Genomic DNA, 24,807 nt, shown 5'->3' with positions numbered 1-24,807 from the left:
GTTTCTTTAGGGACTCAAGTTATGTTTAAGTTTTTTAAATTTTATAAATTCTTGTGTTAATTATGTATGCGGTACAACAATAATTGAACGTCAACTTCATGATTTTTTTCTCTATCATCCATAAGGGATACTGGGAACACTGATTACAATGGGGTATAGATGGGGTCCAAAGGAAATTTCTTCAACAGGGTGTGCTGGCTCCTCCCGTCTATGCCCTCCCTCATCCCTTACAGCTCAGGTTAGAAAAATGTGCCCTCAGGAGAGGATGCACACTCTAGAGCTCCAGAGAGTTTTTCTTCAGTTTATTTTCTAGTTTGTTATTTTCAGGTAAGCTGTTTGGGCAACAGCTTACCTGCACCGAGGGACACTGGGTAGAAACCGACACCGGCCTCCTGGAGGTGCTGAGTCGAATCCCGCTGACAGGACAACGGTCCTGAGGGTTCGTGTACCGCAGGCATTGCGCTCTCGCGCACACACCTGCAGCACGCCGCACACCCCCAGTACAGAGCCTGAAGGTCGGAGTGGTGAGTGACAGTTCATTGTTCAGCGCGATAACGGGGCGGGCATACGGACTCCCTTTGGAGTGATCCAATAGCCCTCCTCCCTGCGTAGACTGGCCAGCAATAGTGAAATGGGGTGTCAGTACTTTAATTTTACACTGGGGATTTTTGACAGTATAAATAACTGTATAGCTCCAGCACCATTACAGGGGGCGGAGCTTCCTCAGAGAGGGACCAGCGGCTTCCTGGTGCCATTTCCTGCACTCACAGCGCTGCCGCAGGACTGCCAGCTCCTCCAGGGGATACTCCACGGCCATAGACTGGTACATGGGTGAAGTTAAGGGGAAGAGCCAGCTGTGGGACCCTTTTATAAGGCTCCTCACGCACTGTAAACTAAATTGCCTTCTCCTAGCAGTTCAATTGTTAGTATCAGGCTGTGTGCTGGTTCCTCATCTCTGGGTCTCTCCACACATACTGGGCTGGGCAGGCTTGCTTGTACCCTGTGTCTCTGTGTATGTATGTGTGTGTATGTAAATGTCCTCTGTCAGCATGGTGAAAAAAGTTGTGTGTGCTGTTTGTCACACCAGGTTTTCCCCCTCTCCTGCAGGATTCTCTCGTGTATGAACAATGCAGTCAGCCCTCTCAAACGGGTGTAGTATTGTATGCCGACGGCCGGGCTCCCGGCTACCAGCATACCGGCGCTGGAAGCCCGACCGTCGGCATACCAACAGCGTGGTGAGCGCAAATGAGCCCCTTGTGGGCTCGCTGCACTCGCCACGCTGCGGGCACGGTCACGTGCTACGCGCGCCACGCTATCTGTTCTCCCTCCAGGGGGGTCGTTGACCCCCAAGAGGGAGAAAAAGTGTCGGTATGCTGGCTGTCGGGATTCCGGCGCCGGGATCCCGACAGCCGGCAACCTGAAGACCACCCATCTCTAACTAGTGGGGCTTCTGAGGGTGAATTGCAGGAGCCTCCTTGGCTCAGGTCAATTAAAACTATGATGGCTGACATGTCTAGTGAGTTAACTACTGCAAGACAAGAAAGGCAGCAGTTACAACAGTCTTTGGCTGCTCTGACAAAGAACAGGGCAGATAGCAGACGTGTTTCTCCTCTCTCTAATCCTTTACCCCAAAAAAGGGGGTTACCTGATATCCTCTCGGAATCCGAGGAGGAGGTACCGGAGGTGGAAGAGGGGAAGGAGCTGGAATCAAATGCTGAGTTAGATGATTTCTCTACTGCGCAGGGGGTAGACTCACTTATCATTGCAATAAGAGATGTTTTAAATATTCCTGGTAATGAATCTGATGTGCAGCAATCCTTTTTATCTGCGCAGAAGAAGGAACAGGTCCCATTTCCTGACTCGAAGGAACTGAATGACGTTTTCAAAGGGCCGTGGGGGTCTCCTGATAAGAAATGCCAAGTGTCAAAATATGGTTAGCCACCTTCCCATTTGCCCAGGAAGGGCATAAAGTATGGGAAACTCCACCGGTGGTGGATGCCTCAGTGTCACGACGTCTGTCAAAAAAAGCTAGTTCTGCATGTTCCAGGGGCTACAGCCTTAAAGGAACCTGCAGATAGGAAAACAGAAGCAACTTTAAAATCTATTTATGTTGCAGCGGGGGCATCCCAAAGGCCTGTTATTGCAGGATGTTGGGTGACGCATGCCATACGCACTTGGGCTGGTAGTATTCAGGAGGGCCTCGCAGGTGATAAGTCCCTGGCCGACTTAATACTGCTGGGTCAGCATATTCAGGATTCTGCCCGCTTCCCCTGTGATGCCATCAAAGGAATCGATGTTATTAATGCACGTACCTCTACCATGGCGGTCTCTGCACGCAGAGCTTTGTGGTTACGCCAGTGGGTGGCGGACGCTGAGTCTAAAAGAGTGTGGAAGCCTTACCCTTCACAGTTGATTGGCTGTTCGGAGGTGAAATAGATACCTGGATTTCTGCTGCCGGGTACACTGGGCTCCGCAAGGATTCACATCGGGGTGTAGAGTAGGATCTTGATCTGAGGCACCAACAGGCTCAAAACTTTTGACTGTTCCCAAGATGCTCAGTGCCGCCTCCTCTACAACCCCGCCTCCATGCACAGGGAGCTCAGTTTGTAAGTTGGTGCCCTGCAGTAAGCAGGCACTTAACAGGGGGCTGCCTCAGGCAGCCTATTCTTAGCTTTAATTTGAAGAAAAGAAGAGGATTCTTTTAAAACTAATTAGGCTGCAGCAGTCGAAGTCTTGTTAGACGTTTCTGGCTGCAGCTCCGGCACCCCCAGCAGCGCTGTATATTCCCGCGCCCTGGTTGCCGGGTCACTGCAGCGAAGGCGACGGCTTCTTCACTGAGGTCAGTCACACACATGCCGCCATCCTCCCGGATCGTGGGGCCGATGATAAGGGGGAGGTAAGGGGCTTCTGTGCCGCACTTTACCGCGATCCAGCGCGGGTGTAGGAGGCAGGCCGCGCTCACGCTGGCGTGGACACAGAGTACTGGGCAGCCGCTCCACTAGCCCCCAGGGACAGTTAAGGGGCACAGGTCTGGGGGTTTTTCTTCTATACCACAGGTTCTCAAACTCGGTCCTCAGGACCCCACACAGTGCATGTTTTGCAGGTCTCCTCACAGAATTGCAAGTGAAATAATTAACTCCACCTGTGGACCTTTTAAAATGTGTCTGTGAGTAATTAATACACCTGTGCACCTGCTGGGTTACCTGCAAAACATGCACTGTGTGGGGTCCTCAGGACCGAGTTTGAGGACCCCCTGTTCTATACTAACCCCGCTTTTTTTTACTGTCCGCAGCGCCCGGTGGGGATGCCAGCAGGGGGGGCAGGCTGGACCTGAGGCCCCTCCCCCCAGCCCCAGGGCACCATTACTGCAATGTTCCCGCCCTGGAGCTGCATATCTCTCCCTCACTCCTGACCAGCGGCCATCACAGATTGAGCTGAGCTGTTTCTAGGACTGCTGGGGCAAATCCTCTGTAGAACCGCCTGATTGCCAGTGCTGTGTTTCCTACGGGACACTTAAGTATTCTACCTGTCACTGGGACAGTGTTAGTTAAGAAAGAGTGCATACATTCAGGGTTATGTGGTACAAACACCCTGTGATATACTTCCAGTCTTTACTGTGTTTGTTATATCTATAGTTGACACATCTAGCCATACCTAAGTATTTCTTCATATTGCTAGTCCAGTGCAGTTTTATGGTGCATAATTTCTGCATGGTACGCTTGTGACTATATATGTGTGTGTGCATGTAGCTGCTGCGTGGTTGCCTCATTACAAGGGTATTTCACTCAGTGTGCTATTCCTATATTACTATGCCTGAGGGGGCTAAGTGTATCAGGTGTATTTTTGTTTGATATAGGATTGTATCACAAAATATACCTGCTGTGTATTTTTACTTGTGATTTATAGTCACCATATACGTTTATATCTCTTGACCCCCCGGTCTGTGCGTTCATAGTCTCATTTCACGGGGGCTCTTGCTAGATATATTGCTGCTACATTGTACCGGGTTGCCTAATATTGTGCACGCTGTTATGTCTGCTTCACGTGGCAACGACGCTGGGGCTTCTCCCACATTGCGTGGTAGTGAGGCCACGGACGTGATGGAGAATAATATGGCAGCTGAGAGTTCAGGTTCAGGGGGTTCCTTACCCCCTAGTGGGTCGGTAGCACCTGGGGCTTCACAGGACCCACCTATTAAACACGCTTGTAACTAAATTGTCGCCCCCTGTGGGACCACCTGTGCCACTGCAGCAGTTTATGGTCCCTGCTATTAATCCGCCATGGGCTGATCAAATCTCTACTCAGTTACAGCATTTGAACCGGTCACTGACTAAATCTAAGTGTCACTCGAGCCCGCCTAAGACTAAGTCGTCTTCTAAACGGGCCATTACCTCCTCCCAATCCACTGCTATCCCAGACACATCCTCTGATGAGGATGGTGCATATACTGATCCCACAGACAGTGATACAGATGTTTCTGATGGGGAAGGAAAGTCGTTAGTGGATGTCCCGGATTTGATTGAAGCGATTAGGCTCATTCTTCAGGTGTCTGATGATCCTGAACCCGAGGCTGTCTCTAAGAAACCAGGGGATGCAGTCCGTTTACCTCCAATCAAAATCCCGACGTTCAAAATCCCGACACCAATTGACCGATGGTCAAAATACCGACATGGACAAAATACCGACATTTAAAATACCGACAAGGTCAAAATACCGACATGTAAAATGCCGACAGGTCAAAATACCGACATGAGTTTTTCATGATTTTTTTCATTGAAACCGACTTGTTCATACTTTACCATCCCAGTGGACCTGGAGGGGGGAATATAATAGTGTGCCGAGCGTAGCGGAGAAACGGTGCCTTCCATCTTGCTGCCCGTCACTATCTACCTTCTCTGTCTGCCGGTGAGCCTTCAAACAGGGTAAAGGCTATTGCGGGACCGAGCTAAAGAGGTCTGCACCCTGTTCATCTCAAAGCCGGTAAAGCCGTGAGTAATCTGTGACAACTATTGCGGCTAGACAGTACAGGGGTGGAGTGTATCGCTGTAGCCAAAATCTAACACAGCGGACTCCCCCTGTCAGCAGCAAAAAATCCTATAAGCGATTGAAATTACCAACTATAAATCTTTATTCTGGCTAAAGAGACATAATACAGCAACACACAATTTGGGGTCGTAGCATACCGCTGTGGACAGTTCAACACACAGCGCTCTCCCCCTGTCATTATTAATAATCTCACCAAGTGGCTGCAATTAATGACTGCAACTTTATATCCCGGCTTCCCTAAGAGACGGTTGTCCAAGAGTAACAATTGTTACTAAATATACAAGAGACAATATATGGACATTATTTATAAATGAACTTTAAGGGCAATTTTTAAAGAGTTACTGTATGTGGATTTATTTATATTAATCATAGTCATTTTATACATGAATTTATATATATGGTTTTATGTCTTATGTTGTATATTTGGAGTATAAATAAATTAAATACATTTAAATCCAATAAGGTTTCCAGCGCTCCCTTGATAGTGCATACTATCTTTTTCATATAGATTACATTTGGTGGGACAGTGCCACCGGTGGGAGACGCAGGAATCCTTTGTGTGTGTGTATATATACATATATGATACATTCAAACAGTTTTTGGTGGTTTGCAAGCGCTGTGTTTCTATATAATATATTGTTTCTTATCAGCTGTTGCTGTTTTCTGGTTTCACTAGCGGTTGCTAGTTTTTGTTGTTGTTGTTGTTGTTGTGTGCTGGTTCGTTAATCTCACCACTCGTGTATTGTCATGTTTCCTCCTCTCAAGTACTGTATGTCCTTCTCCTTCGGGCACAGTTTTCCTAGACTGAGCTGTGAGGGAGGGCATAGAGGGGAGGAGCCAGCACACCCTGTTGAAGAAATTTAAAGTGCACTGGCTCCTTTGGACCCCATCGTAATCAGTGTTCGCAGTATCCCTTATGGACTACGAGAAAAGGATTTACCGGTAGGTAATTAAAATACTCTCTTTTTTTTTTTTTTCCCCTCCACTATGAAACAGGGTACCATGCTGATTGTTTTATGTGGTAGTAATGTATACTTTTGTTAAGCACACACAAAAATTGGGATATCTAATGTTGATTGAACCTAGCGTATTGAAGTGTTTTCGAAAAACTTACGTTTTTACCGTAACTCGAAACATAAAGCATATAAAGTCATTTGGTTTGGATTCAAGAGGAAGAGTTATCTTAGGGCTCCAAATTTCATGAAGATTCCTTAATAAACACCTGTGATACTTCAAATAAACTGGATAGAGAAGCCGTGATTAGTAAATCATTTAATCAATTGAAAAATCAATATGTAATAAACGAATTGTCAGACAGTTGAGATATTTGGCAGAAATAGTTGTCTTTATTTTTTGGGGGTGATTTGATGTGGAATGACCCAATTAACATTACAACAAAAGGTCATGGGCGAAAAAAACGCTTTTGTAGGCTGGGGTTATATGTTGGCATGTTGAGGTCTGTGTGAAGGTCCGAACAAAGACTATATAGACCATTGGGAGACTACTGGAGGCATCATTTACCCTGTATGCTTGCATTAAGTGGCCATATAGATGCATGGTGGTACATGTATATCACAGTATAATAGGCCTCTGGTATGGTTACACTGTTGCACTCTATAGGCCTTCTTACAGCCAGGACCTCCGGGCAATGCTACATAACATTTCATTAAGAAGTTATCAGAACAGCCAGCATGAACTAGGGCTGGGATGAAACTACCAGAGAGGTGCCGCTCACGTACAGATCTGTCTGCACACATTTATCCTGAAATTGGGCAAAATAGCTTTGGTGAGCCGCAGACTGGGTGACATATCCTTGCTGAGCGTCCCACCAGAGTCTTTTACAAAACATGTGCATCTTATTAACATCACTAATGCGGCAAAAGTGTAATGCACAGGTCCCCTGACACTGGCATTCATGTATATTCTGTGTGCGACTTAGTCGCTAATCTGGGTAAAAAACCATAAAGACAGAGGTCCCATACGAGTGACTGGCGCCACGTTTCGTTATGCTTCATCTGCATCTTTATACCAAATCCTTTTTGATAAAAGTACTGAATTAGTATGCCTATTCATGACTTTGTATGGAATAAGATGCAATATTCAGGAAAAAGTAAGACATTTCCCATGCCTTAAGGTGGGTACACACTGGCTGATATATCGGCCGTTCTGTTGAACGGCCGATATATCGCGGGTTCATCGGCCAGTGCGTACGGGCGATATGTCTGTGAACTCCGTCGTTCACAGACATATCGTGTCGGCCCCGCAGCACAGCCGACGGCCAATCTATGTACCGATATATTGGCGCATCGCTGTGTGTGTACGGGTGACCAGCCGACCGCCCGTACAAATGCTGCAGCGGCCGGCGGTGATTGACAGCTGAACTGGGCGGGCGTGCCAGTTCATGATGTCAGTCCCTGACGGATCGGCCAGTGTGTATGCACAGCACACTGCCCGATCCATCCATAGATATATCTGCAGATCAATTGATCTGCAGATATATCTATCAGTGTCTATCCACCTTTAGTCGCACCAAGAGCCTCGCGACATATGGTGCAAAAACGCTAAGAGCATGAGGAGCCGTCTGCATGTTATTCAGTAATACTGTAGGTCAGAGTAAAAAATAATAAGCGTGTTTCATGTTGGAACCTTAAATAATAAAGCAATCTTCTCTGTCATATTTATTGCGCTTTATGCTTCATGCTACAAAACTTTCACATTAAACCTGGCTTCATTCTTCAGGAAATGTTTGAAATGTTTTTATGCATTTTTACCAACAGGTACGTCACTTGGGATGTTCCCCAGGAGACTCTGGTAGTGAAGTCTGTCCAAAGGAACTGTGTTACTGAATCCCAACAGGTATGTGTCCGGAGGCAGAGATACTGCGCATCTTCACACAGGAGAGTGCACACACTTAGTAATGAATGCACTAACAAAGTGATTGGCAGTAAGTTCATATAATTGTTTTATTGAACATGTATTAGACAGAGCAAACGTTTTGATTGGGTGTCACTCGATAAGGCTGAGTGCTGCATTTATATATAGCTTTTCAGATTTTAATGTAAAAATGAAGTAGTAGAAATTGTTGCCAGAACTACAAACGCAGCTTTTTGCTTTTAAAGCAATGAGAAGTGAGTATAAAAATTGCAGCAATGGATCACACAGTACCTTAAAAAGAATAAACCACAAGTATAGAAATAACAGAAACCATGCTAAAGTGGCTATACTAAATAGGGCCTAATTCAGAGTTGATCGCAGCAGCAAATTTGTTAGCAGTTGGGCAAAACCATGTGCACTGCAGGGGGGGCAGATATAACATGTGCAAAGAGAGTTAGATTTGGGTGGGGTGTGTTCAAACTGAAATCTAAATTGCAGTGTAAAAATAAAGCAGCCAGTATTTACCCTGCACAGAAACAAAATAACCCACCCAAATCTAACTCTCTCTGCAAATGTTATATCTGCCCCACCTGCAGTGCACATGGTTTTGCCAGTGGCGTAAGTTTGTCCCAGTTGCCCGGAGGCAAGATAAATATTGTTGCCCCCTATTTCCTATATTAAGATAAACATATGTATGTATGTGTGCGTATATATGTGTGTGTGTGTGTGTGTGTGTGTGTGTGTGTGTGTGTGTGTATATATGTGTGTGTGTGTGTGTGTGTGTGTGTGTGTGTGTGTGTGTGTGTGTGTGTGTGTGTGTATGTAGTGTTCTGAAAAAAAATTATATACTGTATTTAATATATTTAATTGTCTTTTATTTTAAATCATACGTTTCTTAGCAGTCATACCCAGGATTAGAACTCATGACCTGTTACACTAACAGCAGAAACTTTAGTGATGGAGTTATTTGCTCCTGTAGAGGAAGCATGAGAATTCTAACTATATGTGTAATTGTCAGAGAAGTATCTTCATATAGTTAAAATTCTCAATTTTCTGTACAGGAACAAACAGCTTCATCATTAAGGTGTCTGCTTCCAGTGTAATGGGTCGTGGTTTCTAATACTGGGTATGACACTTGTAAAATGTGTATATTCAGTATAATAAAGAGGGTGTGATTTGTAAGGTGCAGGGACCAGTGAGGAATTCGGACACTGAAAAGACAGCTACAGCTATCAATTAACTTAATTCAATAGTGTCACTGAATGGGAGGAGAGGTGCCCCCCTTCAAAATAGGAGCCCGGCGGCAGATGACTCCGTTGCCTCCCAAAGTTCTGCCTCTGGGTTTTGCCCAACTGCTAACAAATTTGTTGCTGAGATCAACTCTGAATTACCCTCATAGTCTTTTTTTTTTGTCTTTTTTTTTTCCCCTACATAGCAAGTCAAGTATTATTTTTTTTTTTTTTTTTTCTCAAGCATGTATCGGTATTATTTTTTCTTAGCTGCACCCCAACAAATCAATATCTTCTTTTCAAAAACTCTTTGGTGGGCATATCATTATAGCTGTCCGTTACACACAAAGACTTAGGAATCTCTTTAGATTTGCTAAGCAGCAGGTTGTCAAAGATGACTGGCTTTGCCAACCGCTGATTAGTAAGTATACCCCTTATACTCACAGTATGTCATCTGAGGGCCGAGAAGGAGGGTGAGAAATTTCCAGTGCAGACAGAGCTCAGAGATGTATTCCCATGCTTCCCTGCTGAATACCTCATGGGCAATGTGACTATGGCTGTCATGTTAGTCACATGACACTCTGGAAACTAAACTCTGTATTATGGTAAATTCACATTCTCCTACCCACCCATACTATGATCTTACCAAAATAATGTTATCCCAATTTACCTGCTATTGTGTGTTTGTTTGTTTTTTTCAATAGCTCGCTTCCACCCCACCATGTGTTTTTCCTGTAATGTTAACCTCCACTGATTGCACACCTTTCCATTGTGCCCTACATGCAGGGTACATACTACGACATAAGCATCAGTTTTCCCATATATGAACTTGGCCCTTGTATGGCTCACCTCCCACAGTGTAACCTTCAAAGTGCGCCCAACATGGCTGCCCCATATGTTACACTTGTGGATGGGATGAAAAATACATGGACCTTGTGGTTTTGTTGGAACCCTACTCTAAACTGTAGGACTCTGAAATCACCCCCATTTTGTGTCATCTCTTCTAGGGGTAGACTATTCCACCCTGGGTAATCCTATGCTGAGCGCCCAAGATGGCTGCTGCACTTGATACCTGTGAGGGTGGTATACACAACCCTTGGAAGTTATTACCCAAAATGCCTACACCAATCCTGCATTATGCTTTCTGTGTGCTTAAGGTTTTCTTTTATGTCTGTGTGTCTTATCTATTGCTGTATTACTTAAATCCTCTGTATCATGTGTATTGTTTTTGATGTCTGTAAAGCGCCTTGAGTCCTGTTGGAGAAAGAGCGCTATACAAATAAAATTATTATTATTATTATTATTAATAGCAGCCTAAAGAAACAAACCAAATAAAAATGGTAATTGCAAAGATTCTTCTTACAGCCTACACTTTTTTTTCATGGGATTTCTGCTTGAAAAATGGCAATATTCAAGAAGGAAAATGTTTTAGATTACATATCCAGACAGGAGAAAAAACACATATAGATGATTATTGATTAAAATATGTATTTCTTCAGATACTTTTTCTTTAAATCTCTTTACCTTATTGTGTGATCTTCAACTGCCTATTTTATTATGTCTTCCAGAGGGCGGTGTTGATTTACTTTGCAGTTTTCAACGTTTTCCCTCTCTCATTGGTGGGCGTTCTAGAGATTGATAAAAACGTAAGCTGAGGGAAAGAGTCCTAGTACATCAGTGTATTTTTGTAATTTGCTTTCATTGTGGGCGCTCTACTGTATCTCGTGTATAACCCCAAGGGAGCCTGTCCTGTTACTACTGCCTTTGTCCTGGATGCTTACACATATTGGTCACACTATTGAGATTGTATTTTATTTGTAGGGTAGAATCAAATAATTCTGTTTTTAGTTTTGTCATATACACAGTTTGATATTAAACACCTTTATTATCCCTTATTAAGCATTAAGTGATTCAGACCTGATCGCTGCTGTGCGTTTTCGCACAGTGGGCGATCAGCAATACACTGCACATGTGTATGCACCGCAATGCGCACACGCGTCGGCCAACAGCAATGGGCATCGCCGGTCAGCGACAAGATGGTGCGACAATTTCATTTGCACGGGCGTTCGCAAGGTGATTGACAGGTGGTAGCCATTTCTGGGTGGTATCTGACCGTTTACTGGGAGTGTCCGGAAAAACACAGGCGTTCACAAGCGTTTTCAGGGACGTTGTCTAACGTCAGCTCCGGCCCCGATCAGCCTGTTCTCATTGCACTGAATGAGTAAGTCCTGGGCTGCGCAGAGTCTGCACACACTGGATTTGCAGCTCGGAGTACACATGGGATTGCACACTTGCACGGCAAAATTACACTCCCAGTGGGGGTGGCGACTATCTGATCGCAGGACAACAAAGTTAGCAGCCCAGCGATCAGGTCTGAATTACCCCCTAAATTTGGTAGCAGATCAACAACTACATACGGTCAAATGATCTTTATTCCTGGGTAAATTTTTGTGGAATTTTCAATGCTGGATTCATTTCCTGTGGAACTAAATAGTTAAACTTGCATAAAGAAAACACTATTTCAAGATAATTTCATGGCTTCTACAGTTCTATGATTCTCACAGCCTGGAGTTTAAATATAAATTATTACAAATATAGGTCTTTGGTATATTACCTACTTTATATGTGTATTAATAAAACGGGCTTTGCACATGCTAAGCCAGTGGTCAGGGAACAGGGGTAAATGACCCCAAATGGGGTAAAAATGAAATTCCTGGGGGTAATGGGCGGTCGCGCTGCCGAGACACAGTCCCGTCCAGCACCGGCCGGCTCACCCCGCGCTCCCTCACACCTGCCCGTCCTGCGCTGTCCTGTCTTTCCGCCCGCGGCCCGCCAACCCACACACAGAACTTGAAGTGTTCTGTGGCTGACCGCTGACGGAGTTTCACAGGATCAGACAGTGGCCCACACAACCGTGGGAAATTCCCACTGACATTACCGAGGTGAGGATGTGACCATCTGTCTCCTAAAAGTCGTCACTTTTTATGACAATCTTTTTAAACCAACATAATTCCTATATATTATTCTGTAGATAGAGCACCTGGTTGGTGGTGCTTCCACTGTAACGATCTCTGGCATGGATGAAAGGGGGCTTTAGAAAAGTATTGCATACCCTCCAACATGACCAATTCCATTAAGTTCAAAGGGCCTAATTCAAGGTTGATCGCTAAAGCAAAATCTTCCTCTAATGGGCAAAACCATGTGCAGTGCAGGTGGGGCAGATATAACATTTGCAGAGAGCGTTAGATTTGGGTGGGGTGTGTTCAAACTGAAATCTAATTTGCAGTTTAAAAATAGAGCAGCCAGTATTTACCCTGCACAGAAACCAAATAACCCACCCAACTCTAACTCTCTCTGCACATGTTATATCTGACACACCAGCAGTGCACATGGTTTTGCCCATTAGAGGAAGATTTTGCCTTGAATTAGGCCCAAAATGCCCTGTTCCTGGACTTCCTTGCCAGTGGCAGTTGCAGAGGTGGGGCCAGAGACATAGAGAGTCACACCGGGCCCTGGTAATGGGAGGACATGACTACGCCCACAATTTTAATACATGGGGGGGGGGGGAGGCACGGGGAAGGGCATCCGCTTCCTACCTTACTTGAACCGGAAGCGGGTCCCTCCTCCCCGGCCAGTGCCATCTTCCCAGTGATATTTGGGAAGATGATGCTGACCACTAGAGAGCAAAGATGCACGGTGACAGAGTCTTTGCTTTCTATGTGCGGCGCCATCTTCCCTAAGAGATCACTGGGAAGATGGTGCCATCGGCCACTGCACAGGTATTCTGGGGGGTAGCGACCCGGGCCCTCTCCAGGCCCCTCCAGCAGCCTGGGCCTGGGTAATTTGTAAACACCCCCTCGGCGCCACTGGGTGAGACTGCAGTGCAGTCCACAATACAAATAGGGGAGTCCCAAAAACTGCCACTGAGTTCCAGATGGAGATGTTTGGCAGTGTTTGGGGTGGAAGTTGGTATGGCTCCACTATTCCTAACAGAGCATTTTTTAACTAATGGAATGGATCATGTTGGAGGGTATGGTAATGATTTTCTCTTAATAAGCTCTAGGTCAAAATGACCCTTTCTTAGACAGTTTGCTGTTGAAGTTATACAATAACAACCAACTTATATTAATGATTATTGGTCTATACCAATATATTATTCATCTTTACATATTTGTTTTAGTTATGCTTATAGTTGTTTATGTTGCTTACATTAGGTTTTTGGATCAAATGTGACTGATGCAATGATTTGCAATGGCATGGTGATTGTAATGCACAGTGCAGGCCTGGTCCGCCTATACAGCTTCGAGAGAATTGCTGAGCAGGTAAGAGCCTAAGCCTTGATATGTGTGCGTAGCAGGGCCGGGTGCAGGTACACTCACAGTAACCATGTCATTCTCCAGCTAGCAGGGCATGATGAGAGTTCTATGTGCACGGCAGCTGGAGAGTTGCTGGCTACCGTGCTATGTAGCAGATAATAAAGTCAATGCGAACACACACAAATAAAGATGCAAAATGTATGTCACTGTTTCAGGACCAGGTGATGCTGCTACATAGCACGACATGGAAAGCGTTTTGTAGGCAGATATATTGGTGTGGATGAATTGACTTTATTATTATCTACAGTCTCCAGCCTTTCGCATTGGTGCGTACCTGTGTCTACATCTAATCCTACTGTGTTTTTTTTTTTTTTTATATATATCCTCATATAATCTGTGTATTTGTAATCCTTTCTCTAAGGCTGCGTAATTGCTGATCTGGGACTTCCCATGTTCTAAGGTCCAGAACCAGTAGAGGTCACCAGCATAAACTGGGTAAATTTAAAATAAATAAACTACAGAACCATTTGAAGCCTACAAATGGCATAATTTTTACAAGGGATCAATACAACTGGCTAAATTGCAATACTCATTGTGATTGCTGAGGTGCTCGGTGGCAGCAGATCATGCCTGACTGAAGGGAGCATGTGAATAGGTCACATACTGCCGACATATAATCCAGGGTGGTATGCGGTCAGCATGCCGGCATTTCAACAATGTCAACAGCTGACATGTCGACATCTACAAAATATTGACAAGTGAAATGCCGACATTAGAATTAGGATTAGGGTTATGGATAAGGACATACATACTTGCCTCCCCAACCACAAGTGCCAGAACATTAGCTGCAGCCGCCAGGTTAAGGTTGGCATTAGGGTTAGGGTTACTTTTAGGGCGCTTATCGACAGAAATCAGGGTTTCAACCAAATGTTAAAAAAATATATATATTTATTTTTTATTTTTTATTATACTGTGACTCTAGGCACGGTGCCCTGACTTCTTTAAAAAAAGCCTGTTATAGGGGAATCCCAATGGTATTATTCCACATTCTTGTTATTTGTGGTCTCCATTTCAGTGAGCTGAACCAATGCAGTAAATTCACACACACAACAGAGAAATAGGGAGGGTGGGACGTTGAACCAGATCAGAGAGGTACTAATTCTGCTTTCGCATCAGCTAAGACTCCACAAACTCCTCCCCTAACATTCCTATAGGACAACTATTCTTATTTTCAATTCATCTGTCTCTGAGTTTGCTTTGTATGTTTTGGTTATGCTTAGTCTGTTTACATATATTCAGATGTAATAGGAATAATAAGCATTGTTATTGAAAGATGTGAAATAAATTCTATCAAAGCCTAATAACTTTGGATTGTTAAAGTTAGAAAGCATCAAACCATGGTTGATCAAGGTCTCTAATACGTAGCGATGTTTCACAGTATTAATATAATACGCAGGACTCAATTTTTTTTCCATTAAAACGTTAATGGAAAAAAACTGGCTAAATGAACAAGAAATGGCTTACCCAATCTCCCCACCACCAACTAAACCCCCTCCCCCCAAACCACCACCACCAATTTTTTTTCTCCCAACCATGCTAGAAAAAGACAGTTGACATGCTGCATGCTGAACATGATGACATGATGAATGTTGACACTGTAAGCGTCAACAAAATACAGAACCCTCCATGGTCTCCCTTTTGTCCAGCCATAAGCTGAGCTGCCTGATAAGTCGCAGTAAGTCTTACAGTTAAGCTGAGGGTTTCCATCCTCTAAAAAGGCAACTACACCTCAACATTGATATTTTCATATAATCTGAGGGTTTCCATCCTCTAAAAAGGCAACTACACCTCAACATTGATATTTTCATATAATAAACACTGATACAAAGCTCATTTTAGTAATGCTATGTCTTTCCTACCCATTTCTGCTAAAAAATAAAGTATGATTTTCATAGGAGATAGCTGAAGCCACAACCTACATCTTCAGGACACTGTAATAATGTTGTCAGATGCAGGACAATAAAGATAAAATGCAAAGCATTGCGTGTCAGTTAGTATTACTGTGACATCTCATTCCCCAGTGTATGAATCTACTAAGCTATTACTGTTACCTTGGAGACTTGATAGCTAGCATATAAGCTAGCTCTTTGAGAGATGGATTTAGGTATTTTACATGTGGTATTTATGTCACTAATGTATTGACCGTCATCTGTGTTAATGACAGAAAGGGACTTTATTTGCCTTTTAATAATCCATAGCAAACCTGACATAGTTAATACATTCCGTACCATTCTAATGATGTAAGGGAAATTATAGATTAAATGCAGAGAGTAGATCTTCATTTTTCAGTTCAGTCATTGGTGTACTTTGCAGCTAGTACTGTTTACTTATTCAAGTCAGTGAATTGGGCTGCAGCATGCAATTGACTACTTCTAATGATTTTATTAGTATACAGTGTATCCAGACATTCACTCTAGTGGAATTCCAATTTCTCCAAGAGAAGCTTGTCGTGGTGGCCACTGATCTGATATGATAGCAGATTATCAGGGGTAAATTTACTAACAATCATGTTTGAGAGGATTTCGGCCAAGATCAATCTCCTGACATCGGCCGTTTGAGATTGCAACTTTTTGAAAAAACAAACAAACAGTAATTTACTAAACTACCGTGTTTTTTCAATTCGAGTTCACCGATGCCTTTGTCATTCGTATTGTCGGGCAGTGTTTTACGGGGGAGTTTAGTAAAACACTACCGGACATTACACAATGAAGCCCGGCCGGAAGAGTGAGATGCGTACAGGGCTTAATTGTGTACAGTATTTCGCTGAAAATTTTTTTTGTGTCCGTTCTCCCCTCCTGAATATAACCAGCCCCATGCTCTTTGAGCCAGTCCTGGTTGTTAACATACTGGGGGCAAATTATGTAAGGGTTTCCAGTATTTTAAAAACCAGAACCGGGCTCTTGTAAAAAATAGAAGTAAATATTGTTTTTTGCTGTAGAACTAGAAGTCCCAGCAATCCTCCCCTGCATGCTGGTACTTGAAGAGCCACAAGTACCAGCATGTGGGGCATTAAAAGGCCCGCTGGTACCTGTAGTACCACAACAAAAACATTCCAATAAATACACCACCGTGAAAGTAGAACTTAAATAAAACACACTTACACACTCATATACTTACTGTCCCACGGAGCCTCTCTGTCCCCTTGTCAAGTAGCATCCATAGGGAACCTGTAAAAAAAAAATATATATATATATATATATATACTCACCTATTTCCAGTGTAGATCGATCTTCTTCAGTCAATGTAGGCATCCATTGGGTTAAAAAATAAAAATAACGCATCAACCCGAACCAGCGGGCGTAAGGGGATCCATGTGTACAGGGAGCGCCACATCATAGCTCTCTTGACGATTGGCTGTGCGCTGCCGGACTGCCAGTCAAGCGGAGCCCATAGGCTATAATGGGGGGAAAATCCCCATTGTATTCTATGGTGGGTACCTGCGATCTGCCACAGACGCAAGATTAATTGAGGTCACCCACAAGAGTAACCTCAATTAATATATTTTCTTGGTGGAGCTAGTTATAGTCTATAGTCTAGGACCGATGAACTTCAATGCAAAATAGTATTGTGAATTTGTTAGAATTTTTCTTATTGCACCATTGTAAGATAATGGAGATAATTCAGATCTGATCGCTGCTGTGCGTTTTCGCACTGCGGCCGATCAGGTCCTAACTGCGCAAGCGACTAGATGGTGCGAAAAATCAGATCCCACGGGCGTTCGCAAGGTGATTGACAGGACGAGGCCGTTTGCGGTTGGCAACTGAGCGTTTGCGGCAGTGTCCGGAAAAACGCAGGCATGCCCAAGCGTTTTCAGGGAGGGCGTCTGACGTCCGCTCGAGCCTGATCAGCCTCTTCTCATCGCAGTGGAGGAGTAAGTCCCGGGTTGCGCACAGACTGCACAAAGTGGATTTTAGCAGCTCGGCAGACACATGCGATCGCACACTTGCACGGTGAATTTACACTCCCCTTATTCGCAGATTATTATTTTTTGCAGTTAGGAAAGCGGGAATGTAACTGGTCAACATACAATCCACATTAGCACTAGTATCCTGCTCTTTTGTATTAAAACATTTTTTGCAAACTTTTGTTTCTTAATGAGGCAGTCCTTTTTTATTTGAACAAGTAGCACCGGGGAAATTTAGAATTTTTGTTTTAAATGCATAGACAAAAACATAAAACATACAATAATGAGCATTAAGATATAAAAAAAGAGAATAAGTACGACTATGGTATATCAACAAGATACAAAACAATTTCAAACTTTTTAAGTGGGTACTAAGCTAAAATACAAGTTGCTCAAGTGCTAAAAAGATTTATCTACCATTTATAAGTGGATATTTTAAAGTGGTCATGATGCAATAACAAGATTATATTAACTTCTTTCTGGCATTGCAGAATTGTAAAAAAAAAACCCCACTGTTTTATGTTTAAACTGTTGGTTGTTTTTGTTTTGTCTTTTTGTTTAAACCAAGTTTTGGGGGTTTTTTTGCATTAAAGTTGTAATGAAAAATAAAATATAATCCTGCCTATTGTAGTGATACTGTGAAACATTGCTATATTTTAGAAACCTAAATCAAACTTTTTTCATTAAAATGTTAATGCAAAAAAAAAAAAAACTGATTTAAAGTAAACCAAAATTAGTATTTTTGGAGTTTTTTATGTTTTGTTTGTAGTGCAAATTAAATTTTTATTGCAAAACAAAAAGTGAATACATACAATAGCAGTACGTTATACTAGTTTCAAAAAGAGCTAGCAAGCCCAAATCACGCTTAATAGTCCAGGGACCAACGGATTATACACCAAAACATTTAAACGAATTTAAGAAATTACTATCCCGTGTAGTGGACAAAAATATAGACAGATCTGGTTTAAAAAAGATATAAAAAAAAAAACAATCAAAATCCCCAAACCGGATCCACTGAAGAATCAAAACGTACAAATAGAACAATGAACAAATTGAAAAAGGAAAAGAGGAGGGGGGGGGGGGGGGGAGTAAAAGACCTGATCCGATCTGAAGCCTATAAAAAAAAAATAAGATAATCGATGTAGTTGAGTCTAATACAAAAAGTGCCCGATCAGGGAAGTTTAGAGGGGTTGATGACAACTTTTAGTGAGGATCTCCCAATATACACTAGAGTCTTTGAATAACATCCATCTATACCAAGTATCCCTGAAACAAGTATAGCCATTATCTATAGAGGACATAATATCGTCCATTTCCATATAAAGGTCAATCCTATGGAACCAGTCTAGCACCGTAGGAGAGGAGGACAGGAATAACTGCCTTAGCTGCATTATTTAAGTGACATGACATAATGATTTTTTGTAATTTGGGATGGGTATAGAGGAAAAATGGAAAAGCCAAAACAGCGGGTCAGTTGGGGCATCCACTCTTGTTATTATAGCAGAAAGAGAAAGGACTTCTTTCCAATAGGGCTGGATATCAGGACAAAGCCACCAAATGTGGAATGGGTTACCCACGCCATTGGAGCATCGCCAACAGACGTTAGGAACACCCAAACCCATTTTGGAGAGAGTATCTGGGCATCTATACCGCCTGGAAATTAATTTATATTGGGTCTCAATAACTAATGTGCTAACAGAACAGGAATGGGCTAGTTTGAAAATTCTTACCCATTGTTAACCATCTAGAGCAGCACCCATTTCTTTATTCCATACCTGAGTGAAAAGAGGTAAAGTCTCACTTGAGTGTATAAGTAGGATGTTATATATCTTGGAGATTGAATGGACAGGGGTCTCTGGGCTAGCACAAATGCGTTCAAAAGGTGTCAATACAGAATACCAGGACCGTAAAGGGCCGAGCGACTGCAAAAAGTGGTGGACTTGTAGATAGCGCCAAAAGTCTCCCTGGGACAAACCCCATTTAGTCTGTAGATCCGAGAAGGAGACAATATCATCCCCACTCACCAGCTAACTAACGCGAAAGAGGCCCATGCCATACCAGGTACGGAAAGCCGACAAGTTCAATCCTGGGGGGAAATGAGCATTAAACAAAAAGGAAAGATAGGAAGATTTCGAAGAAGAAACTGATGGCAATTTCCTAACCGTCTTCTAGCACGACAGAGTCGGGCCAATAATCGGATGGGAGGGGTTAGGGAGGGTAGGGATCCACGAGAGGGATCGACAGGGAGCATTTTTTCATCTGAACCCATTGTTTAGATGAATCTGATCTGGACCAATCCATGATCCTGCTTAAGTGGCAAGCCTGATAGTACCCCTGGATATTTGGTAGACTAATCCTGCCTCTATCTTTCCGTCTGGACATCAAACTGAACCTCAGGCACGGTCGTTTACCTCCCCAAAGAAAGTCTCTAAATAGTGTTTGAGTATCCTTGAACCATTTTAGGGGGATTTTGATGGGGAGAGCCTGCAGTAAATAGAGAATTTTAGGAAGGAAATTCATTTTGAGTACACTCATTCTTCCAAACCAAGAGAATGGTTTTGTCTTCCAAGTCTGGAGATCATATCGTAACGTAATCAACAACGGTGGGAAATTAGAGTCCAAAGAGGCGTGAGGGGTCTCTAATTAGAGTAATCCCCAGATATTTAATTTGGGAGGTATCCCAGGAAAAAGGAAACGCTGATTTAAGTCCCGCTACCATTGTTGGAGGACACGTAAGGTTCATGGCTACTGACTTAGAATCATTTATTTTAAAGTTGGAGAGGTCCCCGAAAACTTTAAACTCTTCCATCAGATTTGGGAGGGAGATTACAGGATTCACGAGAGTGGTTAACAGATCATCTGCGAAAAGGGCTAGCTTGTGCTCAGCATCTCCTATCTTGATCCCTGTAATATTGGGATTAAACCTGATTGCCATCGCCAGTCCGACAGAGAGCCATTAATCCTAATTCTAGCTCGCGGGGAATTATATAAAGCTAAAATACGCTGAAGACACGTGGAACCCAGTCCCAAGTGACCCAGCACACCGGCCATGAATCCCCAATCAATCCTGTCAAAAGCCTTTTCGGCATCGGTAGATAACAGAATAGCGGGAGAGTCTGATGTAGAAATATAGTGAATGAGCAATTATCTTGGTGGTGTTATCCATCGCCTCCCGGCCAGGGACAAAACCCACTTGGTCAGTGTGTATGAGAGACGGCAAAAGGAGCTTTAATCTGTTTGCAAGAAGTTTTGCAAAAAGCTTTGTCGGTGTTGAGGAGAGAGATAGGCCGGTAGCTGGGGCACAGGGAGGGATCTTTGCCGGGTTTGGGGATAACGGTGACGTGTGCTTCCAGGGACTGGCGAGAAAAAGGCACATCATCCGCAACAGTATTGCAGGCCTCCAGAAATAAAGGAAGCAGTCTGTCTCTAAAAGTTTTATAATAAGTAATCGTAAAACCGTCTGGGCCTGGACTCTTCCTGGAAAGGGGTCGAGTTGAGGGCCTCATCAAGTTCCAAAGAGGAAAAGGGTTTCTCAAGCTCCTCGCAAGCATCGGCAGTGAGTCTGGGAAATCCAATTTTCGTAAGGTAGGAGTGAATGGCCTTCTGTTTCTCGCCAGCATCCGCGAAGCCCACAGGGGAGGGCAGGTTGTATAACGAAGAATAGTAAGAGCAAAACGTCTCAGCTATCTCGTCCGTTTTGTGAAAAGTGGTACCTTGGTCATTCTTAATGGAGGAGATATACGAAAGAGCTCGCTGAGAGTGCGAAGCCCTGGCCAACATCTTGCCAGTTTTGTTTCCCCAACGATATCTATTACGACATTTTCTAAAAGAGTATTTAACTTTATCTAGAAGCAAATGGTTGAGTGACGATCGGGCAGCAACAAGATCTGCATATGCATCAGGTGAGAAGGTATTTTTGTGGGAGGTTTCCAAAAGTTGGATTTTCTGTAAAAGTCCATCATCCTGACCTTGTCTCTGTTTCTTGAGATAGGACCCTAGTTGTATACATTTGCCACGCACCACACACTTATGGGCTTCCCAAGTGGTGAGGCTTGATACCTCGGGGGAGACGTTAGTTTCCATATACATATCTAAGGTATTTTCTAGTTGAGTTTTGCAGTAAGGATCATATAGAAGTGATTCATTGACTCTCCAAGAGCGGAAGGTAGGGTAGGAGGCACCCAGCATCGGGTATAAACAGATTGGCGCGTGATCCGACCAAGTTGTTGGGCCTATGGATGCGTCATGCACCAACTGAAGGTGACTGTGGTCTATAAGGAAATAATCAATCCTTGAATAAGAACGGTGAGGAACCGAATAGTGCGTAAAATCTCGAATAGTTGGATGAAGTATTCTCCATACGTCAGACAGCTGGTGAGTGTGGAACAGGCGCCTCAGTCGTCTCAACAGACGAGTGGAAATGGAGGAGGAGCCAGAGGAGACATCGAGCTGGGGGTCAAGTGCCCAGTTAAAATCCCCCCCTACAATTAGTACACCCTGCTTGAGAGAATCAATTTTATCAAAAGTCCTTTCCAGAAACGTTAATTGTCATAGGTTGGGGGCGTATATATTTACAATAGTGAAGGTAGTGTTGAATATAGTACAAATTAATAAAAGGCACCTTCCATTTTCTAAACGGTGGACTGCGCTTACGGAAACAGGCAAGTGAGCAGCGAACAAAGTCGCTACCCCCTCAGACTATGTGAGAGAGTAGTTACTGTAGTAGGCGGAAGGAAAAAATCTATTCTTGAGCTGAGGCGAGGGTAAAGAGTGACGGAAGTGTGTCTCTTGGACAAGTACTATATCTGCTTTATCAGCTCGGAAGGAGCGGAGGGCTTAGGATCTTTTTTCGGGAATATTGAGACCACTTGCATTTATTGAGATTAATCATAGTGTAGAGGCCATAAGGGCATAGTGTTAATATATTCAAACATCAAAGTAGAACGGATCAGGGGGACAGAACAACAAAAAGAAAAAAGAGACCAAGAGGAAGAGAAGAGAAAGAGCAGGCATCTAGAGAAGGGAAGAAAACGTAAAAGGACAGAACCAAAAAAGAAACAGTAAAGCCTCGGAAGTAAGGCAAAGAGAGAACCGCCTCCAGACAAAGAGGGAACCATTAAGGATCCCATGCCTCGGAGATAAAGAGAAAGATAATAAAAAAATGTTAAAAAAATAAAAATAAAAAAATTGGCGGTAGGGGGCACACTAGGGGTACATGCGCACCGACCCCTACTAAGCTGGTTGTTAAACAGGAAAAATATTAAAAAACAATTTGTGAAAACAATTTGTAAACAACAGAATTAAACAGTAACAGTAACAGCCCTCAACAAACCTGTAGAAAGAAAAATTAGAAAAATAATTGAATGTAGTTAATCAATCTAGGGCAGGAGGAACCTCCACAATCTCACTGAGTATAAGAATATTCTAAAGGCCAAAAGTGCCATCGCGCAGGAAGCCTTAAGAAGATATATCACCACTGAGTGGCGAACCCGCATAAACTTCACAATAGTTATAAAAACAAAGTGCCAGAAAAGGGAAAAAAAATATAAGTAAATATATAAACAATGTAATGAATAACACATAAACAGGCACGTAATCAAGAGGCATATTCTAAAAATCTAGAAGTTAAAACATAAATGAGGGGGACAGTTTAAGATGGCATCTAGTGAAGTCTTGGGGGGGGGGTCAAGCCCGCATGTGAGATCAAGAGAAGACAAAAAAAAAAGAGTAAAGCAGCGTTCCATCAAGTGGGGTCACGGGCCCGAGAGGCTACAGCAGTGGTGGGCGTCTTCTTGCTAAATGGAACCTGTTGCCATCTTGATCTTTTAGCAGAGGCAGAAGGGACCGGATCGGGTAAGTTGAATGCTTGCCAATCAGCAAGGGTGATGGTTTCCAGGCCCAACGAAGAGCAGAAGATAGGGAGATCAGCCGGGGACTGAAGAGAATGAAATTTTCCAGTGTGAGTGACTTGGATGGAGAACGGAAAGCCCCATCTATATTTCAGATTCGCTTTCTGTAGTGCTTCCGTTAAAGGTTTCACCAGCCTCCTTTGTTGAAGTGTTCTCCACGAAAGATTTTGGAATATCTGTATTCTGACTCCATTGAACTCAATTCCCTCCAGCTCCAGAACCTTGCAGAGGATTGCCTCCCTTTGCGAGAAGTAATGAAGCCTGCAGATGATGTCTCTCGGTTGATCAGAGGCAGATCCTTTTGGTCTGAGTGATCGATGAGCTCGATCAAATGTGATGGGATCATTAGGGTTAAGACTCAAAAGTTCTCCAAATATTTTGTTGAGAGCATCAGTGAGCCCCGTCGGGGGAACCGATTCAGGAAGGCCACGGCCCCTTATATTATTACGACGTCCTCTGTTGTCTAAATCTTCCAGTTCATATCTGAAGCCTGCTGGGAGATAGCTTCGTGGAGATGATCAATTTGGTCGTCTACGGATTCCTTCTCTTCTTCCAGTATCTCCACTCTCGACCCCAGGTGTTTCATATCTGAGTGAACTGAAGCGATCTGGGTCTGAAGCGAGTCCTACAAGCGAGACTCAAGCGCCTGCATATCTTGCTTGGTAGGCAGGGAGCGGACATGCGTTAGAATTTCTCTGATTTCACTATGTAGTTGAGACATTTGAGCTTGGAAGTCACTGGGAGGAGGAGCCTGAGCCATTGTTGGCGATTTAGGTGCTTCAGTCTCTAGGGTGGGGGGAGGGGAATCCGGGAGTTGTGTGATAGAGAAACGAGCGGAGGTTGGATCTGGAGGGAACAACACGTTTAGCTCGTGAACGCTTTCCTTGCGAACTCCTTCTGTCCCTGCCCATTAGAAGAGCGGAGAAAGTATATTCATCCTGTTATTCAACAACAATAGACTTATGAGTGGTCGAGGAGCATAGCCCCCTGTCAGTGGCACGTCATGCCAATCAGGTGAGCCTCACATTTAAAATCAGAGGGTTGATGCCCATAGCATGGGATGTCTCCCTACAGTGCGGGAAGTAGTAGGTGTACCAGAGCAATAAAACCTGAATAAACGTGCCAGGGCCACAGTCGTGGCTGTAGAACGGGCATAGGGGGGATTTTACAGGAAGTCAGCAATGCTGTAAAACAAGGGGAGGCCCCAAAAATGGCAATAGGTACAAGGTGAAGGCCCTATTAATGTAAGGCATACAGGCCAAAGGTAATATATAAATGTGGAGTGAGTACAATACACAGGAGCATAGGACTGCACAATATAAATTACATGGGTTAAATAGGATCAATGTGCAATGTTATAAAACTGCACTATCAGCTGGACAAGCAGGGTCCACAGTGTGTGTGTGTGGGGGGTTTAATTAGTGCAGAGAAGAAGTATGTAATAGCTGCAGCTCCCTGTCTGCAGTGGC

At 43.6% G+C, this 24,807-nt stretch overlaps 1 protein-coding gene across 6 annotated transcripts in view; it reads left to right on the top strand.

Annotated features, from left to right (window-relative positions):
• DCAF17 (DDB1 and CUL4 associated factor 17) overlaps window positions 1-24,807 on the top strand; it is a 221,467-nt gene that overhangs the window by 140,041 nt on the left and 56,619 nt on the right. For all 6 annotated transcript variants that reach the window (XM_063933481.1, XM_063933482.1, XM_063933480.1 and 3 more), the window contains 3 exons: window positions 7,824-7,902; window positions 10,718-10,795; window positions 13,364-13,471. In XM_063933481.1, the coding sequence (XP_063789551.1) occupies window positions 7,824-7,902; window positions 10,718-10,795; window positions 13,364-13,471 (265 nt within the window). The remainder of the gene's footprint in view (window positions 1-7,823; window positions 7,903-10,717; window positions 10,796-13,363; window positions 13,472-24,807) is intronic.

The sequence above is a fragment of the Pseudophryne corroboree genome, chromosome 7, assembly GCF_028390025.1.
Source record: "Pseudophryne corroboree isolate aPseCor3 chromosome 7, aPseCor3.hap2, whole genome shotgun sequence".
Taxonomy (NCBI): Eukaryota; Metazoa; Chordata; class Amphibia; order Anura; family Myobatrachidae; genus Pseudophryne; species Pseudophryne corroboree.
This window is presented reverse-complemented; position numbering and strand designations above follow the sequence as displayed.